Source organism: Molothrus aeneus, chromosome 4 (assembly GCF_037042795.1).
Source record: "Molothrus aeneus isolate 106 chromosome 4, BPBGC_Maene_1.0, whole genome shotgun sequence".
NCBI lineage: Eukaryota > Metazoa > Chordata > Aves > Passeriformes > Icteridae > Molothrus > Molothrus aeneus.
The window spans coordinates 30,877,301-30,900,295 of record NC_089649.1 but is presented as its reverse complement, the minus strand read 5'-3'; the positions used below and the strand labels follow the sequence as shown (position 1 = coordinate 30,900,295).

At 37.9% G+C, this 22,995-nt stretch overlaps 1 protein-coding gene across 1 annotated transcript; it reads right to left on the bottom strand.

Moving 5' to 3' along the window:
* Positions 1-1,557: 1,557 nt before the first annotated feature.
* Positions 1,558-21,134, bottom strand: RBM46 (RNA binding motif protein 46). Its single transcript, XM_066549038.1, has 6 exons — positions 20,897-21,134; positions 13,177-13,338; positions 9,091-9,558; positions 7,132-7,914; positions 4,463-4,522; positions 1,558-3,127 (listed from the first exon to the last, which is right to left on the bottom strand). Exons 2-6 carry the CDS (start codon positions 13,325-13,327, stop codon positions 3,102-3,104), a joined length of 1,488 nt encoding a protein of 495 aa, XP_066405135.1. The 5' UTR covers positions 13,328-13,338; positions 20,897-21,134; the 3' UTR covers positions 1,558-3,101.
* Positions 21,135-22,995: the final 1,861 nt, after the last annotated feature.

Genomic DNA, 22,995 nt, shown 5'->3' with positions numbered 1-22,995 from the left:
ATGGTAAACTGATCATTCTTTGTTATACATGGCAACTGCTGTCAAGAAATTTGCTGAGAGGACTTAGAACAACTGATTCTTGGGGATTGCTTTTACCTCAAGAGTGTGCATTAACCCAGTATCTTCCAGGTGACTTGCTCTTTAATGCTGTTTCATATTTAACGTTTTTTAATTTCCATTAATTAACTAACTCTTGTTGATTGGTTCCCCTATCCCAAACAAGGTAGTAATAATATTAGAGGGAGGAGGAAAAAAAAGGCAAATAGATGAAAATGGTAACTGTAAGAATAATGTCCTCCTTTTCTTATTTAGGGCAAGTTTTTGATGCAGTAGGTGTAGCTCAAAGTAACAGAAATTTGCTTCACCAAAGTCAGTGACCTCTACTTTCAAAGAGGGGCTTTTAGTTTCTACACCAGTTACAGAACAGGGTCATACACCAATTTACTTTTTACATTATACAAAAGTATGTTAAAGAAAAAAAAAAGGCAACACTGTGTTCTGTCACAACTTTTTTAGAAGAAATACATGGTGGTTTATTTTCCAAAGGTTAATAAGCTCCAGTGAGATTTTTATAAGCATGAAAAATATGTTTGCAATTTTGCACACTGATTAGAGATTTCTAATGATGTGTTCTAGATAAACTTCAAAAAGCCTGAATTATAGCAACTGTGTGCTACTGCTGCTTCAGCTGCTCATTCCTTTCACCACTGTTCTTAGCTGTAGAACAAAGACAAATTCTGCCTGAGGGTTGTTATTTGGCTGGCATCAACTTAGCACTCATTACACTCAAATGCTTGATAATGGTTTAATACTGTCACACATGTTGGCCATATTGAAAATAGTTGCCACAATAAATGCTCGCGTTTGTAATAATGGGATTTGCTAGTTTGTAGCAAAACTGGGGGTTTTTTTGCCTCAGTTGGAAATCTGATCAAGGAGGATGTTACACCCCCTGGCTTTCTACAGTACTGGGCATACCTCCTTTTGTTCACCGAGGAGACTTTAGTTTGCATCTCTTCTTCTGGCATTCACTGGTATTATGCAATCTTTGTGCACCTTGGGCCACAGCTCCCTTAATTAGCTAACAATAACAATTTTACCTTGGTTTGCTGGGTCCAGATTTCCATCAGAAATGCAAAAACCTAAGTCTTCATCAAGACACTTGAAAAATAAAATGAAGCTTATTTCAGCAGTCTGTAGACTAGAACTCTCAGGCTGCGAGGAAAATACTTTTAAATTACCAACCCTGTATCTTACCAGCCTTATACTGTATAATTCTATCTCAAACTGATTTTTTTCTTGGCCTTAGGAACCACTTGGTTTTAAACATAGATTAAACAAGTTCCCTGTTGCCTTTCCTCATGAATTTTTTAGGAAATCCTAACCTTTTAACAACATTCACATGCGATAAAAGCTAATCAACTAACTTGCCTTCCAATAATTACTTTTCTTTTTTAAGTCCTCACTCAGCCCCTTAATCACCCTTCCTTTTGTTCAGGAAAGCACTGGAGCTCTGGCCAAAGGTTTATTACAGAAAGCAAAGTAAGTTTGTGAAAGTACCATGTCTAAAATAATTTATTTTTCTTTTACACACACCAAGTATGAACAGCATAAATTTAATATAAATGTTAATTCGCATACAGAAGTCAAACACATTATTTCAACATTAGAAATTGCAACATGTAAAAGAATTATTAGGTAGCTAATATCAAATGCAAATGAAATGAAATTGCTGTAACTGCACCTAAATTAACAGCAAAAAGGACAATTTAATATGGTGATGAAATACACTGAACCAAAATACATAGTGGACCACAACAGTTGATTGCTTTTAAGAAAAATTATTCAACTTGAAATCTTTCCATTGCATTGTTTTCTGTCTACATAATATTCCTTTCTGACAAAATTTCCAGATACAACAGCTTACAAACAATACTTGCAGAGGTGAGGCCCTTAGACATTTTAACCACCTGGTCCAATCCTTGTCAATGAACTGAAACTAGGTATAAAATTCCAAAAATAAGAATGCCTACAGTATTAGTTTCAGATTTTTAAGAAGGTTAAAAAAAGGTTGTTTTATTTTGTCATTCAATAAATAAAGCACTTGACTGAGAAATGCCAAATAGTCACAATAAAAATAAAGATGGCTCACTCAAAATGAATTACATATATCTGATTTTAAAAATCAACAACTATTTTCAGTTTAATGCTAAACAATGTTTTTTAAGAAGAACACGGCCTGATTAGAAAGTGAGCAAGCTGCTGTTCCACATGGCTACCACAGGCAAGCACAGGTGCTGGTTTCAAGGGACAGCCTGGATTAAAGTAAGGCCTTTATGAATATGAAAGCACACGTTTGTCCCAACAGGGAGGTGCTAACAACAGGAAACACAACCTAGTGAGCTGTACATAAAAGCACATGTAATCTGTATCTGTCAAGATTTTTTTTTTGCCTGTTTTTGTCTCTAAGAATTAACTAAGGTATTGAACCTTAGTGCTACGACTACAGCAATGTAGCCTGATGGTACATTCATGTAAAGTCCTTCAAAATACCAGTTTTCCATCGATGTACTGCTAGATCAGAAGCAAAAATTTTATTAGTCATGTTCTTCCTATCAAATTTTGCATCAAGTTAATGGAAGCAAAATTGCAGATGGTGTGGAAGTCTCATATTATGGAGGTTTATGATTGCTAGAATGGTGTTCATTGTTTTGTTGGTGGGATTTTTTTAACATTTGTTTAAATTTTATTACATACAATAGAAGCTGAAAAATTCTGTGTGAAAATACAAGAATAGGAATTGTGGCAAATTGTTTCAACACTAAATATAAATTACTGCTGTATAGGCTATTACAGGTAATAAAAATCTTTTAAACAAATTATATTTCAAAACCCAAATTTAATCAAACTAACCAAAACAATTTAACATTCAATTTCACTAATCTTTAAATTGAAATACTTAATACACATGCTTTGAAGAATTATTCATCAATAAACATGGAATGTGAATTTCCAGTAATTACGTATCAGTGGGGTGTTCTTTTTCTTTTCATTACAAGATCCAAAGCAATAAATTCCAAACTCCTCTTCTTCAGGGATATTCAAACCAAGTAGGGTGTACAGTTGGCTGTGGAAAGAGAGGGGAGGGGGAGGAAAGCGGCTTTGATTTCAGCAAACATACTGCATTATCAGTTTCAAGATGGACTTAACGATTAAGATAATGGTATAACGAAAGCATTCAGAGTCTTATACCAATGCTGTGCTTTTCCCTCTCCTCTGCAGCACTAATACTAACTCAAAATAATTAAGAAACTTTATAGTCAAATGCTCAAAGGGTTTTTTTTCCTGAGAGCTTTATAGTTTTAAGAGACCCCATTCTTCAGTACTGAATGCATTTTCTCACCATATATACACACACCTTTGTTATATACACAAGCCTTTGTTTCACCTTCACTGAGTGCAAAATATCAATGCAGACAACCCTCAAGTGCATATTAGGTCATTGTTCTGAGCTATCTTAGCTACATACATTATACATACTATAGCAGCAGTCATTCATATTGCATATTTACCACCTTAGAGTCTACGCTCAACTAAGCACCAAGTTCTGCCTCATGTACTCTGCATAGACAAAACCCAAATTCATTGCGATCATCAGTGGAGTAGAAGAAAACATGTCAATTATATCCTGCTTTGAAGTGACTGACTCTACAAAAGGCAGATAAGTTATTCCACAGATAAAGTCAGTCCAACATTGTTGTGTCTGTCTAACTTACTCTTTTCCAAGTTCTCTTACACAGACCAAGATTTCCAAAATCTGTGTTCCCTGTCCATTAGCAGCAGCCGAAAAATAACTGAACCTTTGGGAAATGTTTTGTGTGCCTGGGATTGGAAACTTCCAGCAGTAAAGTTAACACACAGCATGGATTTAATGCCATTTTCAAACTGCCTTATAAGCTTTCAAAAACCATTCTCACAGCACTCCAAAAAAAAAAAAAAAGAGAGAGGTCTCAGAAGTGACAGATATACATACTTAAATTCATCCACAATAGCATATTCAAAAAAAAGTCAGAGGAGACAATAGTCTCTTTTACGTGAAACTGTGTACCACTTTTGTACATAAACTTATGTACCACTTTTGTACATAAATTTGAACCCAAGCTGGAAAGGCAAATAATTAAGACATGACTGAAAAAATAACTCAAGAGTCATTTTAGGAATAAAAGCCATAACCTTCTTTGTGCTGCACAACCAACAAGAACATCAGACTGCGTGATCCATCAGCAGGTATAGGAGAGGTATGGTCTCCTTTGGAAAAAGCAACAGAGAATCTCTACAAGCCACTTTAGAGCTGTGTCTGTGAGGAAAGTACAACTTCTCTAACAGTGCAAACAGTGCAGCTAAGACAATGTCTCTCAGAGGGTAAAAAGCCACAATGAACAATCCTGAGAGGCTTACTCACCTTTACTATCCCACCATGCTGCATTCAGGGACAGCAATGTTATATATGCTTGCTCAGGGGCTGTAAGAAAAACCATTATGTGTAAGTCATCTGATAAATATTTCAGACTTCTAAATTCATACTGTTAAAAAACTTCTTATACTACATTCTGAGCCTTTCTAAAGATCACAAAAAACCTCCAAACCATGAATTACCACTTATCATCTGTATTTGCTAAACAAAGCCAGCAACTTCTGTATTCTTTTCAAACATCCTACCATTTGTGGCTGTTGATTGTTCCCTGTCAGCATAGTTTTCTGCTGTCAGGGAACAATCATGTTTTCTAAAAACCATCTTTTTCAAAATATTCAGGTGACACCAAGTGGTTAGTTGTTATAGTGCTGTCTGCTCAGGTCTGCCGTGCACCAGTACTATATAATACTTGGTAAAAATCAAGTATTCTGTAATGTGTGAAAGGAAATACAGAAATACATACCACAAAAAGAAAAAATTTTAAAAAGCCAGAATGCCTTGAGATTATTAACCAAAGCAGCCCTTTCTCATTTACTTACCTTAGAACATCTATATTCTTTAAAAAGAAAAGTAACAGCAAAACCCAACCTCCTGTACACATTATCAAAAATTAAATGGCCAAAAAATTAGGTTCCTGTAAGAGAAGTTACTTACCAAAAAGAATTAGCCCCTATATCATCTTTGTACACTTATGTTTATAGTGAGTTGCTTCCAAGAAACACACTCAGACTTTTCTCAAATCACTGCTAGTTATCAAAAAAAACCACCCCAGACAAAACCCGCAAACCCCAAAGAAAAACCACAACCCATACATCCATCAGCAACATCAGCATCATTCAACACTTCCATGAGAAGGAAGGACTCTGTCACATCTAGCAAATCATCTTTACCTGTAGATATTTCTTTCAACACAGAATATATATTGAACTGAACAGAGACAACTTCTTTAGATTAGATTGGGAAAGGAAATTGTACTTTTAGACTCCCTAAGGCTATGTTTCAGCATCACAACAATGCCAAATCAAAAAGGGGGTTTTTAATCAACATGAAAGACGTGTATCTTTCAAAAGTCAGCCTTGTACACGTTTGCTTCAAATCAGGGCTCTGCATATTCTTTGCAGGCCCAAATTCTCACAAACCAGAATGCACAGAGGCCATCAAAAGAAAAAATAAGTGTTATTCAAAGACAGCAAGACGGCATTACTAGCACTAGGCCATTAGGCAGACAGCTGTAAAAAGCAAACCTGGTATTTGGGAACTCTGCTAAATACCAATTCACACTAACTGTGATTGTATGGCACATCAAGCAGAAAAAGTTTTAGAATTCTATTAATTTAAATCCACTTTAAAACATTTTCCCTACAGTTATAATTTGTAATTGTAACTCAGGAGATAAAAATCTCAACACATACTTTCTTATTTTTTTTTAAATAGTCTGCATCAGGATTTGCCCACAGCTGTGAATAATCACTCTTAATCTAACTTTAATTGTTCCCTTGATTCTTTCCCAGAGAAGTACAGGAGAGAAAATAGGTAATGAAAGAAGCAAACTGGGCAGGTACATGTGGTCAAACACAAAACCTGCAACTGTCCTTATTCTTCTTTTAAGAAGAGCTTCACAACACTATTTTGAGTTTAGTACCCTTTTTATCTTTGTGTTTAGGATTACATGGGTTATAATGGCATGGCCCTAATTTTCCTAGCTAGAAAAATATGGAAACAGACACTAGTCAAATGCTGTGTGTACAAAACCAGACACAGATATTTAGCCACTTATTATTCAAAATCACTTTGGCCATATGAAAGCATCACCTTCTAGAGGTGTCCCAATAATGTAAACCCAGCACACCACTGCTGAAGTGGACACAATGTATAAGGCTTTGAGCTTCAGAGGTTCTTCTTCCTCTAAGACCTTTTGGCCACACCAAGTCCAAACCCAAGGAGAAGAAAGAACGTAAGCAAGAAGCTTGTTTACATTTTAGTCATGCATTGCAAAAAAAAGGCATCACAGCCGAGCCTGAAATAAGTCTGCTATTATGAACTCATCCAAAGGAGAAACCTCACCACAGCCTACATACATCTCAAGAGACTTGAAGAACAAGTGCTAAGTAGCAGTATTAGGAAGAGAAGAATGGTAACACTATTTTAACAGTGTACTGCAATCACTTTTCCAATTCACCAAAATTAGAACAGGTGAGGGAATAAACCCAACCAAAGAAAAAAATCCCACCCCCCTGCTCAATTTTATAATAGAAAAACTTTCCTCTTCTAGTAGTTGCATTCTGATTTTTAAAAAAAGCAAAATATATAAATGAAGATGCTAGAACACAGACTTTCAAAAAAATTTTCAGCATTGTAATCATCTCACAGATGACCTTAAACCTAAGTTACTTACATGTCATCTAATTCTTCCTTATACATTCCTGTAGATGAATGTAAGCAAAAATTACCCTGGCACTGGACTGTTTAGATACTTAGAGTGCTTTCTTGGTGCTCTCATCTAATGGTCCAGACTCAAATGACACAAGAACCAAGCCTTCTGCAGACTACTTTTTACAAAACATACATGTGCACCAAGATACATATACCAAGAACCATTTAAAAGTAACTTTTCTAGCTCCAGTTCTTCATACATAATCAAAAATGTTTATGCTTACCTAGATGTAAAAGTGTGAACTGTGCTGCCAATTCCTTTGCATCTTCTACTGTTGTACAGAGTTTTTCTGGCATGAAATAACTCTGAGAATCATCGGCAATACTAGAAATAAGCACCTTGTACACCAAGAGTATTTTCCCATCCTGACTTGTGGTTGAATACAAGCAGTATTCTGGTGGTGCCCAGCTATTTTTATGGCAAAAATAATCCAGATGCATTACTGCAGAACTGAAGTGACTGAGCTTTAAAGAATACATGCTAATTGGAGTAAGCTTTATTCCTGGAAAAATGGGATATGTACTTCTTTCAACTTCAGGAGGGCTTGGACTGTGCTGACCATTCAGACGAACTGAAAGACCTGCTGGTTTCCCCAAGGATTTTTGAGTACCATCATCTTTGTTAGGAAACCCTAAGAGGTTTTCAGAACTGGGACTTATCTGACCATTAAAATGCTGCTTCCAAGGACTTTCTTTGTTAACTGGCTTCGCCAGTGTTACCTCAATGCTAGCTCCATCAATGCACTTTCCATTCATTATAGACATAGCAGCAACTGCATCCTCACGGTGGAAAAAATGAACAAAAGCATAGTCCCTCAACTTCTTCACACGTTCAACTACTCCTGGCTTGAACTTGTTGAATTCAGCTTTGATTTTGTCCTCTGTAGTAGATATCATTAGATTTCTCACATACAATACTTTGACTCTCTGCATAGTTTCTTCATCAACTACTTTCTCAGGATCTGCCCAGTCTACTTGAATAGTATGACCCCAGGGCTGGAACGTTCCTACAGCAAAGAAGTATTATATAAATAAGAAACATGCAAAGGAAAGCAGAATCATTCTTATCGCCTATGTCTACAAAAAGAAAACACGATGCATACCACTAGAAACTGGGTTTTGTTGCCTATATCTGCTAAATTTATCTGAAATTGTTAAAGTAAATAAGACTCTGCAAAAATGACAAGTGCTCTGTTACCTTTGGGTTCATTAAGCACCATAAGCTGTCAAAGACTTTGTGACATGCACATAGAGACACACAAAAGAAGACCAAAAGTAATGGATTTAAAAAGCTACTAAACACAGCCTCTTCAATAATACTACCACTTTAGAAAGCATGGGCAACACCTGGAAATAGTTATCTAAATGTACAGCTTCAGCACAACCCTTACTCTATGTCGCAGCAGATGCCAGAACCCAAACTAAAAGAAAAAACCAAAACCAAATCTGCTTTGTTATTCATGTCAACCCATGATTTCGTGTATCATAGTGGTTTATTTCTACATTCAGTGATCTGGAGGTATTTCACCCACCACTTTGCATATATATATTTATATTTTTTTTTTACATATATACACCAATTACATTTTGACTATATTACATATTATTACAATTATTATATTGATACTTATTATATATTTTATATTTTGTACATTGTATATACTTTTGCATATTTATTCTTTTTCTTTCAAAATTATTTTCTAGTAGAATATTAAAGACCTACCTTTTTTTAAAATATGAAACATTCATGTATTTCATAGTAATGAAAATAACATTACTCATGACAACCCACAGAAAATACGAGGCATATTCAAGGCATTATCCTTTCTAAGCTCACTTTTAAGAGAATTTTAGTGCAGAGCCTTGTGCACATAAATGAAAACTGAATGCGTGCCCATGCAAATACATATTGGCATAAACACCTAAATTACATAAAACTGATTTCTATCTTTTAATTGTCAGAACCACCTAAATTACAGCTTCTTAAAAAAAATAAGTTAAAAAAAACCCCACAACTACAAAACATAAAAAATAAAATCATCCTTAGCCAAAAGGCAATACTGCAGTTTTGTAACTCTCAAAACACCTTAAAGCATGGAAAACAGAAATGATCCACCATCTCATCCCCCAAGAATATGGAAATAGATACTCTCCATAAAAACTCCGTTTAATTACAGATTTACCTGGGATTAGTCGTCTTCTAGCCATTGCAGCTGCTCTGTGAGATTCATATTCTACAAAGGCAAAGCCACGATTTTTAGTTTTGTCGGTGGCATTTGGATAAACAATAACATCCACCACTCCTTCTGTAACTTTTTTCATTTCATTCAGTATTTCTTCTTTCTTCTTATCTTTAGGAATCGCTCCAATAAACAGTCTGCAGTTGTCCAAGCTCACGCAGACACCAATAAACTTCCCTGGACGAATTTCATAATTATTAAGAATCTTGATGGCCAGCTGGGCTTCCTCTTTAGTGGTGTACATGACAAAAGCATAGCCTCGGTTCTCACCACTGAATTCCATCATCAGTCTGAGCTCATAGATCTTCCCGGCTCTCTCAAAAACAGGAACCAGTTCATCTTCATACATATCACGAGGAATCTTACCCACAAAAACTTCACAGCCACGAGGTGGTGGAGGACCTTCCCAACCTTAAAATAAATCGTCCAACAGCAATCTTAGTACAAATACTGCACATTTGTACAGTACATTTCCCCCATATCCACTTTGAATGTGGAAGTTATTTATTTTTGGTCTCAGCTGAAAACTAGTACATTCTATTATGTCTTATTTCTTTTATGTTTAAATTTTTAAAAATGCGAGAAACCTAAAGTTTGCATTTCTTTAAATTCCATCTTCTAGGCTTTTTTCCAATGTAATCTGTATGATAACACACTGAACGTGTTTATCAAAAACACCGACAGGTTTACCAAGAGTCTCTATTTCAATAATTTTATGCCCCTTACAATTTTATTTCAGTTATTAATAAAACTGATATACCTAAGAAAGATACCTAGGTAAGGTATCAGTTTTATTTTCTACTACAATGCTTTAAAGTTACAAAATGTTTCTCTGCACTTCTTGCCCCCATATTTTTATAAATTTCACTAAGGTCCCCATCGCATCACTTTTTTTTCTTCCTTGACATCATTCAAAAACTCCAAATATTTTTCTCCCACCTTCATTCATCCAATAAAATGAGACTCCCTAAGAAAAGCAGGATACAGAGCCAAACTTTTTGCAACAGCCAAAAATATGGAACACTTTTACTCTAAAAAACACAGTTTTCACAGGCAGTAGTGGATAATAGGAAAAAAAGAAGCAAAAAAAATTTCCACAGAACAACTCAGTCTTTGGTTGACACCCAAAAGCTGCAGAACATCTATGCTTCTCTCCTTAAGCCAAGGACATTTAAATATTCTTTCATATCTCTGCCGTACATACCGAAAGATATGTTCAGGAGATAATGTAAAGGTGTCTTTATGCATTTAAGATTATGGAGTTACGGTCTTCAAATACAGCACTCCATTTTCCCAAAATAATAATAAAAAAATTTTAAAAGTTTGTTCAGCTTTGTTTCTTTTTTAAAATTAGACAAACAACTCAGGTAGAAGGTTCAAAGGCAGACGGTCAAATCATGATTAAAAGCTTTTTCTAAAAGTTTGATGAGGAAGGTTTTCTACAGGAGAAAAAGCAAGGAGTACAAAGATGGTAGAAAAAACTATACTAGTATGAAATGACAAAGCATAATGAGGCAAGGTGAAAAAATAATTACTCTCGACAAGCTAAGACAAGAAGATAATTAAATAATGTACTTTGGTTTGAAGTTCAGAATAAATGATATTTAGATTATTTTGTAAGTAACACTTTTTCCTTAATGTATTGTCAGAGAGCCTGTAATTTACTTTTGAAAAAAATGAACAGAATTGAAAGATTTTTGCCCTCTCACAGAATCATTTTTTATCCATAAACTGTACAGAAAGAACTACATGGCACACAGGGAAGCTACCAAGGCATCAGAATTGACATGCATTTTTGGAGTCACATTGCCATGACTTATCTAGGAAAAAGCTTGGCTCTGTTCCACACAGCATTTTCACCTTTATAAATATCTCTGACCACCTGAGCTGAGGTCTGACTGGACATGGCAGCTAACACCATTTGCAGGCTAGTACTGCCATCACTCACATCATGCCAGTCCCTTCCCACATAAAAAGAAAACACCAACTGTACACCATTTTAGGAGCTCCAAAGACAATGGCAACTGCACACCTCAGTAGAGCAAAAAAATGTGCAGGAGTAATGAAATTAAATAACAATCTTTATTTATTTATTAACTAGATAAATTTTTACCATCCTTTTCAGCCCAGTAACTGATTGAACAGTGATTCTCAATAAGCAAAAGCCACTTACCACACAAAAATCCCCCTTTAATTTTAAAGCTGCATACTAACCCAGCAGTACAGCACATTACTGCCAACTGGAATTAGCCTCTGACTCCTGACTTAAAAAAAACTGGTCTGTGCCACATTTGCCATGAGGGACATGTACTTAGCAGAGCACACGTGGAAAGTTAGTCAAAAGCATTCCACAAGTAGCTGACAGAGCTTCCTTGACCAGGTACCTGATTCATCACTGGACCACAGAAAATGGGACACCTATTTTTGCAGCAGCTCCATCAACATTAGACATAATCCTCCTACCATTAGTGTCTGTGTCATCTTAAACTTCCATGTAATTCTAATGACTCACATGCCTAGTGACATCACTGGGTCCACTGCTTAGATGGCAGCAGACATAAAACTATGAAAATTCACTTTCAGCTTTTTTCTTAAAACACTGTAGAGATACATTTTTCATAAGTGGCATACACTAAACAAGAACTGTATCAGGTAAAAACCTGTACATTTTTAAGGCAATTTTCAGCCACATCTGCTTAGAACAGAGCTGACAGCGAGACTATCCTTTGACAGCAACACAAGCTTATAGAAATCACATCTTAAACAAGGAAAATACATAGTGAAACCCTTCATTTATAAAGATACTGCCATTTTCTACAAGCCATCTCAAACATTTAAGCCTCACCTGGCCTACAGCCATTTATAGTAACTGAGAGTAATTCCCAACTTAAAAAAAATGCATTTTCAATGTCCTATGAAAAGACATGAAGATTTGAAGAAAAGATATATGCCTATATATGCCTAAAGTCAATGAACAGATTGATGGAAGAGGTACCTTGTCAAACCCATCTAGTTTCAGAATTTATTAATAAAATTAACTTTGCTAAACAAACACACTTAACACCATCTAATGCTCTAATTAAAAGACATTATTAAGTAAAAGATGTATAATAATTTAAGAACAGGCTGAAGTTAGTGATGTCCTGCAATTCTTTTTCCAGTGCCATTTTCAAAAGAGTTTCACAGGGCTTCCTTTTGCTATTTTATATGGGCTTAGTAAAAGTACAGACAAAATGTAAAACAGAAAAACCCAGAGAAATAATTTTGAATTAATTTCAAATGTTAATGCAGCTCTAACTTAAACTCCATACAGCAATGAGTAAATAAAGTCCATGCTTATGAGCATAACTTATAAAGACATGGGATCACAGGCCACAAGTGAGAATGAACTGAAAGAGCAGCACAAAAATTTTCCTTCTTTCTGCTTGTCTAAGTGCATAATCTGATTCAGAAAGAAGAGTTACTGTAGTCCATGCCATACAACCAGGCTTACTAGCAAAATTATTGTACACTGCTGATGTCAGCAACACTGGAAAAATTATTCAAAATAAAAGAAATATTTTATCGTCCACTCTGAAACAAAATGAGTTAATCTTCACTGGTGCTCTCTCAGAGAACAAAAGTTCAAAAAAATATTCTTTGGCCAATGCAAGTGGTGAGGCGTAAGAAAAGACAGTAAGTGGGTTAGGACTCCGTCACCAACGTATTTTTCCCTTCTATGTCCCTAAATGTTTTGAAGCATGTTCTCAGCCATATGGAACACACTTGGCTTTGTGAACTCCACATCTGTTGTGCTACCTGCCAATTTCAGGTAGTTTTAAAGGTGTGATTTTTAAGTCTACCAAAAGCAAATGTTCCACACAGTCTAGCTCAAGAGATCTTAAATTACTGGAAATTGTAAAACACATCAGGACTCTCCCCATATGTGTGATGTTTCTTAGACTGCTTCCTTAAGCTTCTACTACTGGTCACTGTCAAGATACACAACATGAGGCTACACCAATTTTCAGTCTCAAAAGAAGTGCTTACCTGGTGGAGGACCACCAAATTTTCTTTGCCCATTTTGCTGAACCATGCTGTATCCAGTCTTCTCCATCAGGGCAAGTAAAGCTGCCCCATTTTGACCACCGCTTCGGATCTTGCCACATCCATTTGCTGCAGCTTTATTCTCCTCATGCATATCTGCAACAGCTTCAACAGAATACCACAAATATTCCAATTCAGCAAACTCTAAGTTGTTATGTGCATACAGAAGCTACCAAAATACAGAAAACCACTCAGGCTATACTTGCCTATTTACTGCAACTTTGTTTAGCATGAAGCTTCAATCCTATACCCAGCCACTATCAGCTGTGTACTTGCTTTCAGACCATTGTTCTGTAGCTGAGATAATCTGGAACTTTACCCAGCTACAGAAATATGTAACATAATAGATTATTACATGAGCCATACTCAAACTCTCTTAAGTGCTATCACAGCTAGCACAACATAAGTAGCACAACTATTTTTAAGAATGCTGCCCTTCAAGTAGAAGAATGAATTCTTTCATTAACCGTGTCATCACAGTTGTGTAAAGGACCAAAGAGCTACTCGAGGTGACAAGTTCCAATTTCTTATTACTTCATTTTATAAGAACACCAACTATTTCAAATTTGTATTTTAGTACTAAAACACTGGAGGAGCACTGCAAGTCCATGCCCAGTCACTATAAAGAATTCAAAAAACTCATGAACATAAATAATTTTGTTAATACCAACATAAAATAAAATTAGGCAGAACAGTCTGGCAAAACTAAAGATTTGTAATAATCCTGCCTCTGGGATCCCTGCTTTCATGGCTTTATCCATTTTCACAATTTCAAAAACTAAACCTTATCACTATGGTTGCTGCTGCCCTATCTCCTGTTTCTCTGGCATGCCTAGATCTCACCCAACATCTTTAGGTTTCTGTCACCCAGGTGATGAAAAACATCACACCACTTGGCAATTACCGATTTTACTAGCCAAGCCAATAAAAAGATCTCAAGTCAGATGTTTCTTTCATTGCCTCTTTTAACTTCCGTAATTTATTTACTCTTTTCCCAAAATTATCTGCCCTAAGGTCTGCTTAGGCAAGCAATCTTTTTCATCACTTCAATCCTTTGTCCAAATGCCATTTCCAAGTGCTATGCCACTTCTTGAGAAATGATGCCCCAAAAAAATCATCACCAGAAAAATAAAGGTACCACTGTTTGTTCTTCAGTGCCCCTTACATTTTCAGCTTTCTTCATCTTCAGGCTCAGGCTCCAAAAGACAATATCCTGAGACATCAGCAGTTTAGTTTTTATAAGAAAAACATTTAAAACCAGCTTAAAGCTCACACAAACATTTCTTAACAACCCACTACTATTTACTCAACAAAACTGAAGTTTTTAAATATACTGCAGACCAAATTTATGGAGTGATGAAGTGCCTGTTCCCCTACTACACTTATGGATATTATGCAATGATATTACTACTGAGAGGTGGAGCTGCAGCTTATTCTCCCACTCATGCCCCAGCTTTATCATTTCAAATGTGCTTTAAATCAATGTCATTACTAATTCTAAGTGCATTTTTTCACAACAGTCTTCACATGACAGACCCCACATATCCTTCAATTAGAACAGTGTTAACAGTTATTTTTCTCACTCTAGGAAAAAAAGACTTTTGGTGGGGATATATTTTTTGTCTTTTCACCAAGCCCGTATTCACTTTGAGGCAGGAGTCCATGCAAGCAACCATTCTCAAGAAGTTTAAATTGTATCTGTCACAGGGCACTAAAACCCCCAAATTTTAAACAAAACTCCTGGCTTCATCAAAAGGAGATTCAAAAAACCGGCAGAGCAGAAAAAAAAAAAAAAATCCCCCACAGGCACAAGCAAAACCAGCATGGCTCCCACCTGCTAGAAATGGTGTAATAGTGTCCCACCTCCTTTCAGCAAGTGAATTACACTTACTGTGTTTCACAGCCTACAGGCTACACAGTGATTCCGTAATTAGGAAACCTTTCGGCAGCTTCAGGCCTAACAAGGCATGGAGATGACAACGAAGCCGGAGCGAGGGGGAAGCAAACTGATTTACTGATTTTCCCTTTGTCGTCGTTATCTGCAAGGGCAGCACCGCGGGAGCTCAAAGGGGCCAAGTGGCCCTGAGGAGCAGCAAGAGGCCCATGCAGAAGCAAACCAACCTCGGGCACGCCTGGGGCACAAACGCCACGGACGCGAGGAGGCACGGCTGCATGTGGGACAGTAAGGGAAGACAATAAACTCAACACACAAACACACCCCACACACCCCACACTCCTCCCCGGAATCTCTACGCTACTCCCGCCGATTCGCACTTTCTCTACACCGCTTCATCCCTCATCGTGCTACCTCCGCCTTTCCCCACGGCACGGCAAGGACCCGAACCCACCACTATCGCCAGACAGACGAGGCCAGGGCATGACTCCCCGCTGTCCCGTCGGGAGCCGAACGCCACAAAGCGCTGTCCGGCTGCCGGCGCTGTCAGCGCCTCATGCGCCCAGCCCCGCGGGCATGCATGGGGTTTCCCTCGCTCTCAACCCACCCGGCCAATCAGCGGGCGCGGAGGGCGGGCACGGACACAATTGACAGGCGGCGCCAGCCAATAGCAGCGGGGCAAACGTGCCCGGCACGCGAGAGCTCTTTAAAGCGGGCGACGGTTGGGCGAAGGGGGAACGTGTCCGGCGCGCGCGCGCCGCAGCCGCCGCTGGAGCCGTTGGGACGGCGCGCGCCGCTCCCGCCCTCAGGGCGGGCACGCGGTGCCGCCTCACGGCCCGGCGTTCCATTCCCGCTCCGTGGCAAATGGGGGCCGGGTCGTGAGCGCGCCCTTAACGTTTTCAGAACCTGGCTCATGTATCTTTTTTTGCGTCCTGAGGCTTTTATCTCCTCCGAAGCGGCATATTTGGGCCTTTTGGATGTGATCTGGGATGCACTCGTTGTTTAGTGGGAGTGTTTAGTCTTGTTCAGGTCCGTGTTGACAAGTAATACCAAAGTGAAGTATCACTGAATCAAAAACGGAAAAGACCTCTGGAAAAGCCAAATCTAGCCTATGAACCAACACCATCATGTCCACTTGACCATGGCACTAAGTGCTGCATCCCATCTTGCACAGGGATGGTGTTGATGACCTCCCTGGACATTCTATTCCATTCCAATATTTGATCACCCCTTCTGTGAAGAAATCCTTCCTAATGTCCAACCTAAACCTCCCCTGGGTGCAGCTCAAGGCTGCGTTCTCTTGTCCTGTCTCTGGTTGCCTGGGAGAAGACAGGTCTGGTTTCAATCCCTGTTGGCTCAGTTAATGTTTCAGTGTCTTGGAAATGAGCCCCATGAGCCTCACAAAACCTGCAGCCACTCCAAGCCAGTTGGGTTGGAGGCCCTGCAGTTCTGGCCCTGCTCTTGAACTCCCATCACAACTCCTTAGGGCTCACGTAGCAAGGCACACATCAAATGTACCAGGGTTAATATGGTTTGTGGGATTAGCTTGCAAATTCTTCAAGTTGTTATCATAATGTTGTGGCCTGTTTCCCCCATTTAAGAAATTAAAGTCTTTAAAAACAAATATGCTTTCACCAAAAACTTCTCCCCCTCCCTTTTCCTAAGGTTTACATGCTCAACTGCACTTAGTAATAAGGCAGAGAATCCCTGAAGTTTTACCTTCAGGACATGCAAATTCATCTTTATTATGAATATTTTCCAGCGCTTTTAGCAATCTCACTTTAAATCTGTACTTCCACAGAATTGCCACATTGTCATATTTGACATTTAGTCACTTGAGTTTGCTTATTTTTCAAAGAGAATGCATATTGTGCTTTTATTAATAATGGCATGTTACACTCATTGTGTAATTTACAGATGGTATGTCTCCATTTAAAAGTTCTGAATGGCCAACATACCAAAGCTATTGCTTTCAAGATTAAATTTCACCACCTTTTCATTTGAGGTGCCTGTTTGGTTATTTTTTCCCCCTACATCTAAATCAGCCACAAAGCCTCTCTTAGGAATCAGTTTGGGGTATATTAAGTCAAATGTCAAATTTGTGACATTTTGACTGCAGCTGTGTGTCCCTGTTACCTTAGAGACTGCTCAATCCCTGGCTGAAAACTCCATGTGTCTCAGCTGTTATTGGTGGTGGGAAATACTGAAGGAATGCAGGCAATCTCTTTTAAATGGAAAAAAAAAAAAAAAAACCAACCCACCCCAACCCACAATTCCTCAGCATTTTCTTTGTATTTCATATAAGTGACATCTTACAGAATAGGTTGCCATGTACAGCCATTTCTGGAGTACAGCAGAAGGTCTCAAGGAAAACACAAATTTGCAATCAGGTTTTTCACTTTATGGCATTAATAAAAGAGAATGTAAAAATCACTGAAAAGTATTCCATGTTTATAATCTCTTATTAAACATCGAAGGTGAACATAGGAGCTGAAGACCCCTGCCTTTCTGAAAGAAATTTATGATATTTTCTTCCTCTGTTCCCCATGTGCTAGTTGGGTATCAGAGTTCTCAGTGCACCCTTGCCCACAGGTGTGAGCTGCTTTTCTTTGATGATCTGACTGTTCACTATAATTAGGCTTTACTAAGAACAATTGTTTATAACCTGTACTTTTCTTGGATTTTGCTGTGACTCATAATAAAATCTGAGCTGAATATTCGAACTCTTTTTCCTAGTAAGACATAATTTACAGGGGATGTAATATTTTTTATTAAATTAAGAACAATATCGGATAAGTTCAGGTCGTCAGAAGAGATTTTACACATCTGAAAGTTTTATTCACTTGTTTTTCCTGAACTTTTATGAAAGGATGGGAAAAAAGAGCCAGGCCCAAAACATGTTTTGGTATTTATCACAGCATTTTTTTTTATTGCTCTATTGAATCAGTACCTTAGGACATAGCTGTTTAACTTTCAAACCTGAGAAATAGAAACTTATTGTGGGATTATTGTACAAGAATTACAGCATAATTTACCAAAAAGCATTTGGCACCAATTCTGGTTCAAAAATTACCTTAAATTGCAAATAATATACTGTTTGCCCCAAAGCTTTATACAGTTCCTTTTAACACTGAGTTCGTTTCCTCACTAATGTGTAGCTGAAACTCTCACAAATCTGATGGGTGAGGAATAAGGGCAGAGTCTTGCCAAGATTATGACATAGATTCCTTTGGCTAGGTTTGAAAATGTAAAAGAGGTCTTTTTCTTACACATTTTATTTTATAGCACTGCACCAGACAGTGCTTTTCCTTCTAAGTTATTTTAGGTAGCTGTAACACAGAAGTCCTTGATATTTAACTTCTGTTTTATTGGAATGCTAGCAAGTCCCACTGTATATATTCCTGGAGTGGGCTATTACTGCAGTTGTAATATACTTTAATAGAAGCATTAGATTTTTTTTTAGTCAGAGTAAATTTTACTATGGCCTGGAGCAGAAAAAGAGGGTATGTAGTATTTCTCTGCACTCTGACAGGTTTGATATGTAGGTAGGAGAAATACTTTAAAAGGAACCAGACATCCTTTGAAGTTTAGACAAAGGTCTCTGTAGAAAACCTAGACATAATATGATTGTAAATCTAATTATAGTAAGCTGTCTGGAAAGACTTCATTTCAGTCAATCAGTCCATTTTATTTTGGGTTTCACTTTATCAAGCACTGCAGTGCTTGTTTATTAGGATCCTCCTAACAAGGCATCCTAGTGCCTAAAGGGTCTTTTTTTCTTGAAAAGCACGGTTTGTTCTCATTCAGCTTTCTGCCTTAAAAAGTTGGAATAATTTTTAATTAAATAATTTATAAAATTACAAGATCTAATATTGCTGAAATGAGCATTTGAGGGGGAACAGAATATCAATTGTAGAAAAAAAGTAATACAGATTTCCTTTTTTGGTAAACCAGTTCAAGACACATGCCACAAGATTTTAACATGCAATGTTAAAAGATATATAATGAAGATGAAAAAATGGATCCTGGAGCAAGCTCTGTCTTCACTTTGATGAGTACAAATGTCAACAATTGCCCTGATATAAACTGAATTAAATGATCTTTAACCAATATTGCTGAGTGTGGAGTGATGTAAAATGCGCATTAACAAAGTGTATAAAATCTCTTGTCTTGTTTTTCCCCTCATTACATCCAGAACCATTGCCTTCTGTTTTCTCTAAAAACTTGGGCCCTTCACAATAAAAGCCATGCCTTTATCACTGAGCAAAATGGCAGTTTTCTGGCAATACAGCTAAGCCTGAGAGGGAAGGAGCAGAAGGGAACTGCTGAAAAAGTAACACCACAAAGGGTTGGTGGAAAAAGTGGTGAATGTCAGGAAAGTTAAGTGAGGAAAGGACAGGAAGCAGGGAAGGGCCAAGGGAGACACAGAAAATCCTGCCCTACAGCACTGTGGTCTTTTGATGTTCCACCATCATAGAATGCTTTCCAGTCTGCTTTTTAAGCAGATGTTTCAAAAGCATTCTGAAACAGAGATATATAGGCAGATGTTTCAAAAGCACTCTGAAACAAAGATATATCCTCTTCACCTCTGTGGAGGAGGAATTGAAGAGGATTGTCAAGGAAATGGCTACTGCCTCAACAAGCTTGAAACCAGAGTTTTCTTCAGAGAAAGATATGAAACACAAAGAACTACAAAGCAGGCTTCCTTCCTCACACTACTGGTGTCTCAGTCCTCACTGAAGGGATTGGAAAGTTCAGACACAGTCCCTGCTCAGTATTTTATTTCTCTGAAAATATTGCCCAAAAAATACTTGAATTCATGGCAGTTTCTGTGAAAATCTCAGAGCATATCTCAGCACTGAAATTAAATAGGTGTTAAACTGTAAAGTCTTTGGTCATACTGGATCTAACCTAGACATTAGGTGGAAGTCTATCAGGGAGTCTGAAGACTTTTATATCACATTAGCTTTTGAATATTAAATAATTATGGAAATAAATTACATTGAGTGCAACAGTGGACAACAAGATTTCATTGTACTTTTTCTAAATTTAAATATTTAAAATATCTCATGAGTAATTTGAAAAGTGGAAAGAGTTCAGTGTTTCTTTAGGTTGCTCATACTTGGCTTTGAATTCCTGCTTATACTGAGAATCCTAAAAGGCATTGATATATCCAGTTCACATCCTCTAAATTTGCAGTCCAGCTGCTGTGAGCAGCTAACTAGTTTTTAACTCAGGAAACTCTGGACTGTCAATACCAATTGTAGTTGAACAACTTACAGTGCTTCTGTGTAATTTTCTTTATTAGGGATATTGTGGTCTGCTTGGAGACACAATTAAGAAAGCCTGAAGCAAAGTTACCTGTCATTTTGGGTGTTTCTTTCATTTATATATATACACATTTTTATATATTCATCTCTTACACACACACACAGAATACCACAATTTCTCTTTAAGGTTTCTTATGGTATTGAGTACAGCTAACAGAATGATTTTTAAATGCTTTTCTGTATCTAGCTATTGCCTGTCCTATAAAACCTAATGACACAACCAGAACTGCGGTGAAAAACCCTAAGAATCACTAACTACATCGTGGGCTACTATATACTATAGTAATAACTATAGTACTAACTGTAAAATCAGTGTTATGCAGCTTAACTGTTCCTTCCTAATTTCTGGTTAGATGGTACAGCAGTGAAATAGGAATTCAAAACCAACTTTTCTAGACCTACTGCGAAGTTATATCGACTTAGTAAATATCTCACTTACTTGTTCTTTAAATGCGGGTTCCACAGTTTAACGTCTCAATTTGCTGGAGACGATGCATTTTCCTGACCCTTAAGAGAGCCACTAGGTGGGAGTATGTTATCTTAAAAGGCGCTTGGTCAGCCACGGCAGTTGTCCTTTTGGAGAAGCTCCACTCCTCTTTTCCTGGCAGCCGGGAGATGCTGCAACTCTCTTCACACCTCTTCAAGTTGGTGGTGATCACTTTGCCATTTTTCAACGCTCGTCTCCACACTGGACGCTGGCGAGACGCTGCCTGCCTCACTGCACCTCTGGCCCGGCAAAGGCAGGCAAGGCAATGAGCTGGGGAAAGCAAAGGCAAAGACTTTATAGAATCACAGAGAATCCTGAGTAGGAAGGGACCCATGAGGATCATTGATTTCAACTCCTGGCTCTGCACAGGACACCCCAAGAGTCACACCCTGGGCCTGAGAGCATTGTCCAAACGCTTCTTGAATTCTGCCAGGTTTGGTGCTATGACCACTCCTCTGGGGAGCTGTTCCGGTGCCCAAACACCCTCTGGGTGAAGAGCCTTTTCCTAATACCCAACCCAAACCTCCCCTGACACAGCTTCAGGCCATTCCCTCAGAGGTCACCTCACTGGTCACCAGAGAGGAGAGATCAGTGTCTGCCCCACCTTGACCACTCACAATGAAGCTGTAGATCACAATGAGGTCTCCCCTCAGTCTCTTCTCTAGGCCAGCCTAAGTGACCTCAGCCGCTCCTTATATGACTTCCCCTTCAGATCCTTCACCATCTTCCTGGCTCTTCTTTGGACACTCTCTAATAATACTACAAGTGCCATGCTTCAAAAAGTCTGTCTCATAGCCAGACAAAGAACACAAGCTAATTATGTAGAAAACCCCAAGGACACCGGTGAAAATAGATTCAGAGGATCACCTCGCTAACATAAAAGCTAATAGTAACAATTTTTTTAAAAAACTTTTAAAAAATATATTAAAAGCTAGGCATTTGACAGAGATGGAACTGAAAGGTAAAGAAAAGGTCTTTTGAGGAACTAGGCTATGGGAAAAAAAAAGGTTGTAGCAATATTCAACACAAAAGTGATAGAGCAGTTTTCAAAGTAGGCTAGTTCTTTTTTTAAAAGAACAGAGCCTCCCATTAGTTCTAAACTGAGAATACAATAAAAGGTACTTTAGCACAGATGAGTAAATTCCAAGTAATGACTGAAGGATGTGTGTGTTCAACTCTAAAGATCCAGGATGATACTGTTGGACTAAGAAGTGTAATGGGTAGTAAATTTTGGAGGGCAGCCATGGTACTAGAAAGATGGTGCCAAAAGAGCTGTTTCCCAAAGTACAACTTTATGGAAACAGGAAAAACTCTGATTTTCACATCAGGAATATCTGAGCTGTAAGACTGTAAGTGGAAAAAAAGTACTGCAAATGATTATTTATTGTTCCCTGTAGTACAAGAAGAGGAGGGACAACAAATTTTTTTAAAAAGTGCTTTTTCATATATCATAATTTGTCATACCATAGAGCCTTTCAAAGGTCAGGCTGATAAACTAAAAATGAAGTAAGGTACATTCACACAGGGTAAGAGTATTAAACACGATGAAATGAATGCAAGCTCTAAAGCTGGAAGTTTGTGAATTGTACTTCTGAGAAAATATCAAGAATCCATCTGTACCTGTACTCTGTCCTCAAGTGTTCACTGTTACTCATCCGTGGAGAATGATACTTTGCTGAACTGACTTCCACATGTTGCCAAGATCATTCCCAGTTTCCTCTGAGGGTAAAAATCTGACCCTCATCTATAAGCTCAAGGTGCTCAAAGGTAGTAAAGTTGTTAATAGTGTCTGCTTGTCTTGCTGCAGCTCTGGATTGAAAGTCCAGTTTTCCTAAATAATAATGGGAGTAGATTTGCTCACAGAAAAAAAAAAATCTCAGGAGCCACATGAAGGGTGCATTGCCTAGACCAACAGAAAATTTGGTTGAAACAATGGTGACAGTGCAAAATCATCTGTAGACAGCTGCCTGTAAAGATTTGAAAACCTACAAAGAAAAAAAACAAACCTGCAAAGTTTTGATGTGTAGGATTCTTCGAATCATAATTCTATG

Coding starts and splice junctions, on each gene's coding strand:
- RBM46 (XM_066549038.1), bottom strand. CDS start 13,327: ATGCATGAGGAGAATAAAGCTGCAGCAAATGGATGTGGCAAGATCCGA. Junction 7,915..9,090: donor TAGAAGACGACTAATCCCAG/GTAAATCTGTAA, acceptor TCTTTGCTGTAG/GAACGTTCCAGCCCTGGGGT. Junction 3,128..4,462: donor AGCATGGTGGGATAGTAAAG/GTGAGTAAGCCT, acceptor CTCTTTCCACAG/CCAACTGTACACCCTACTTG.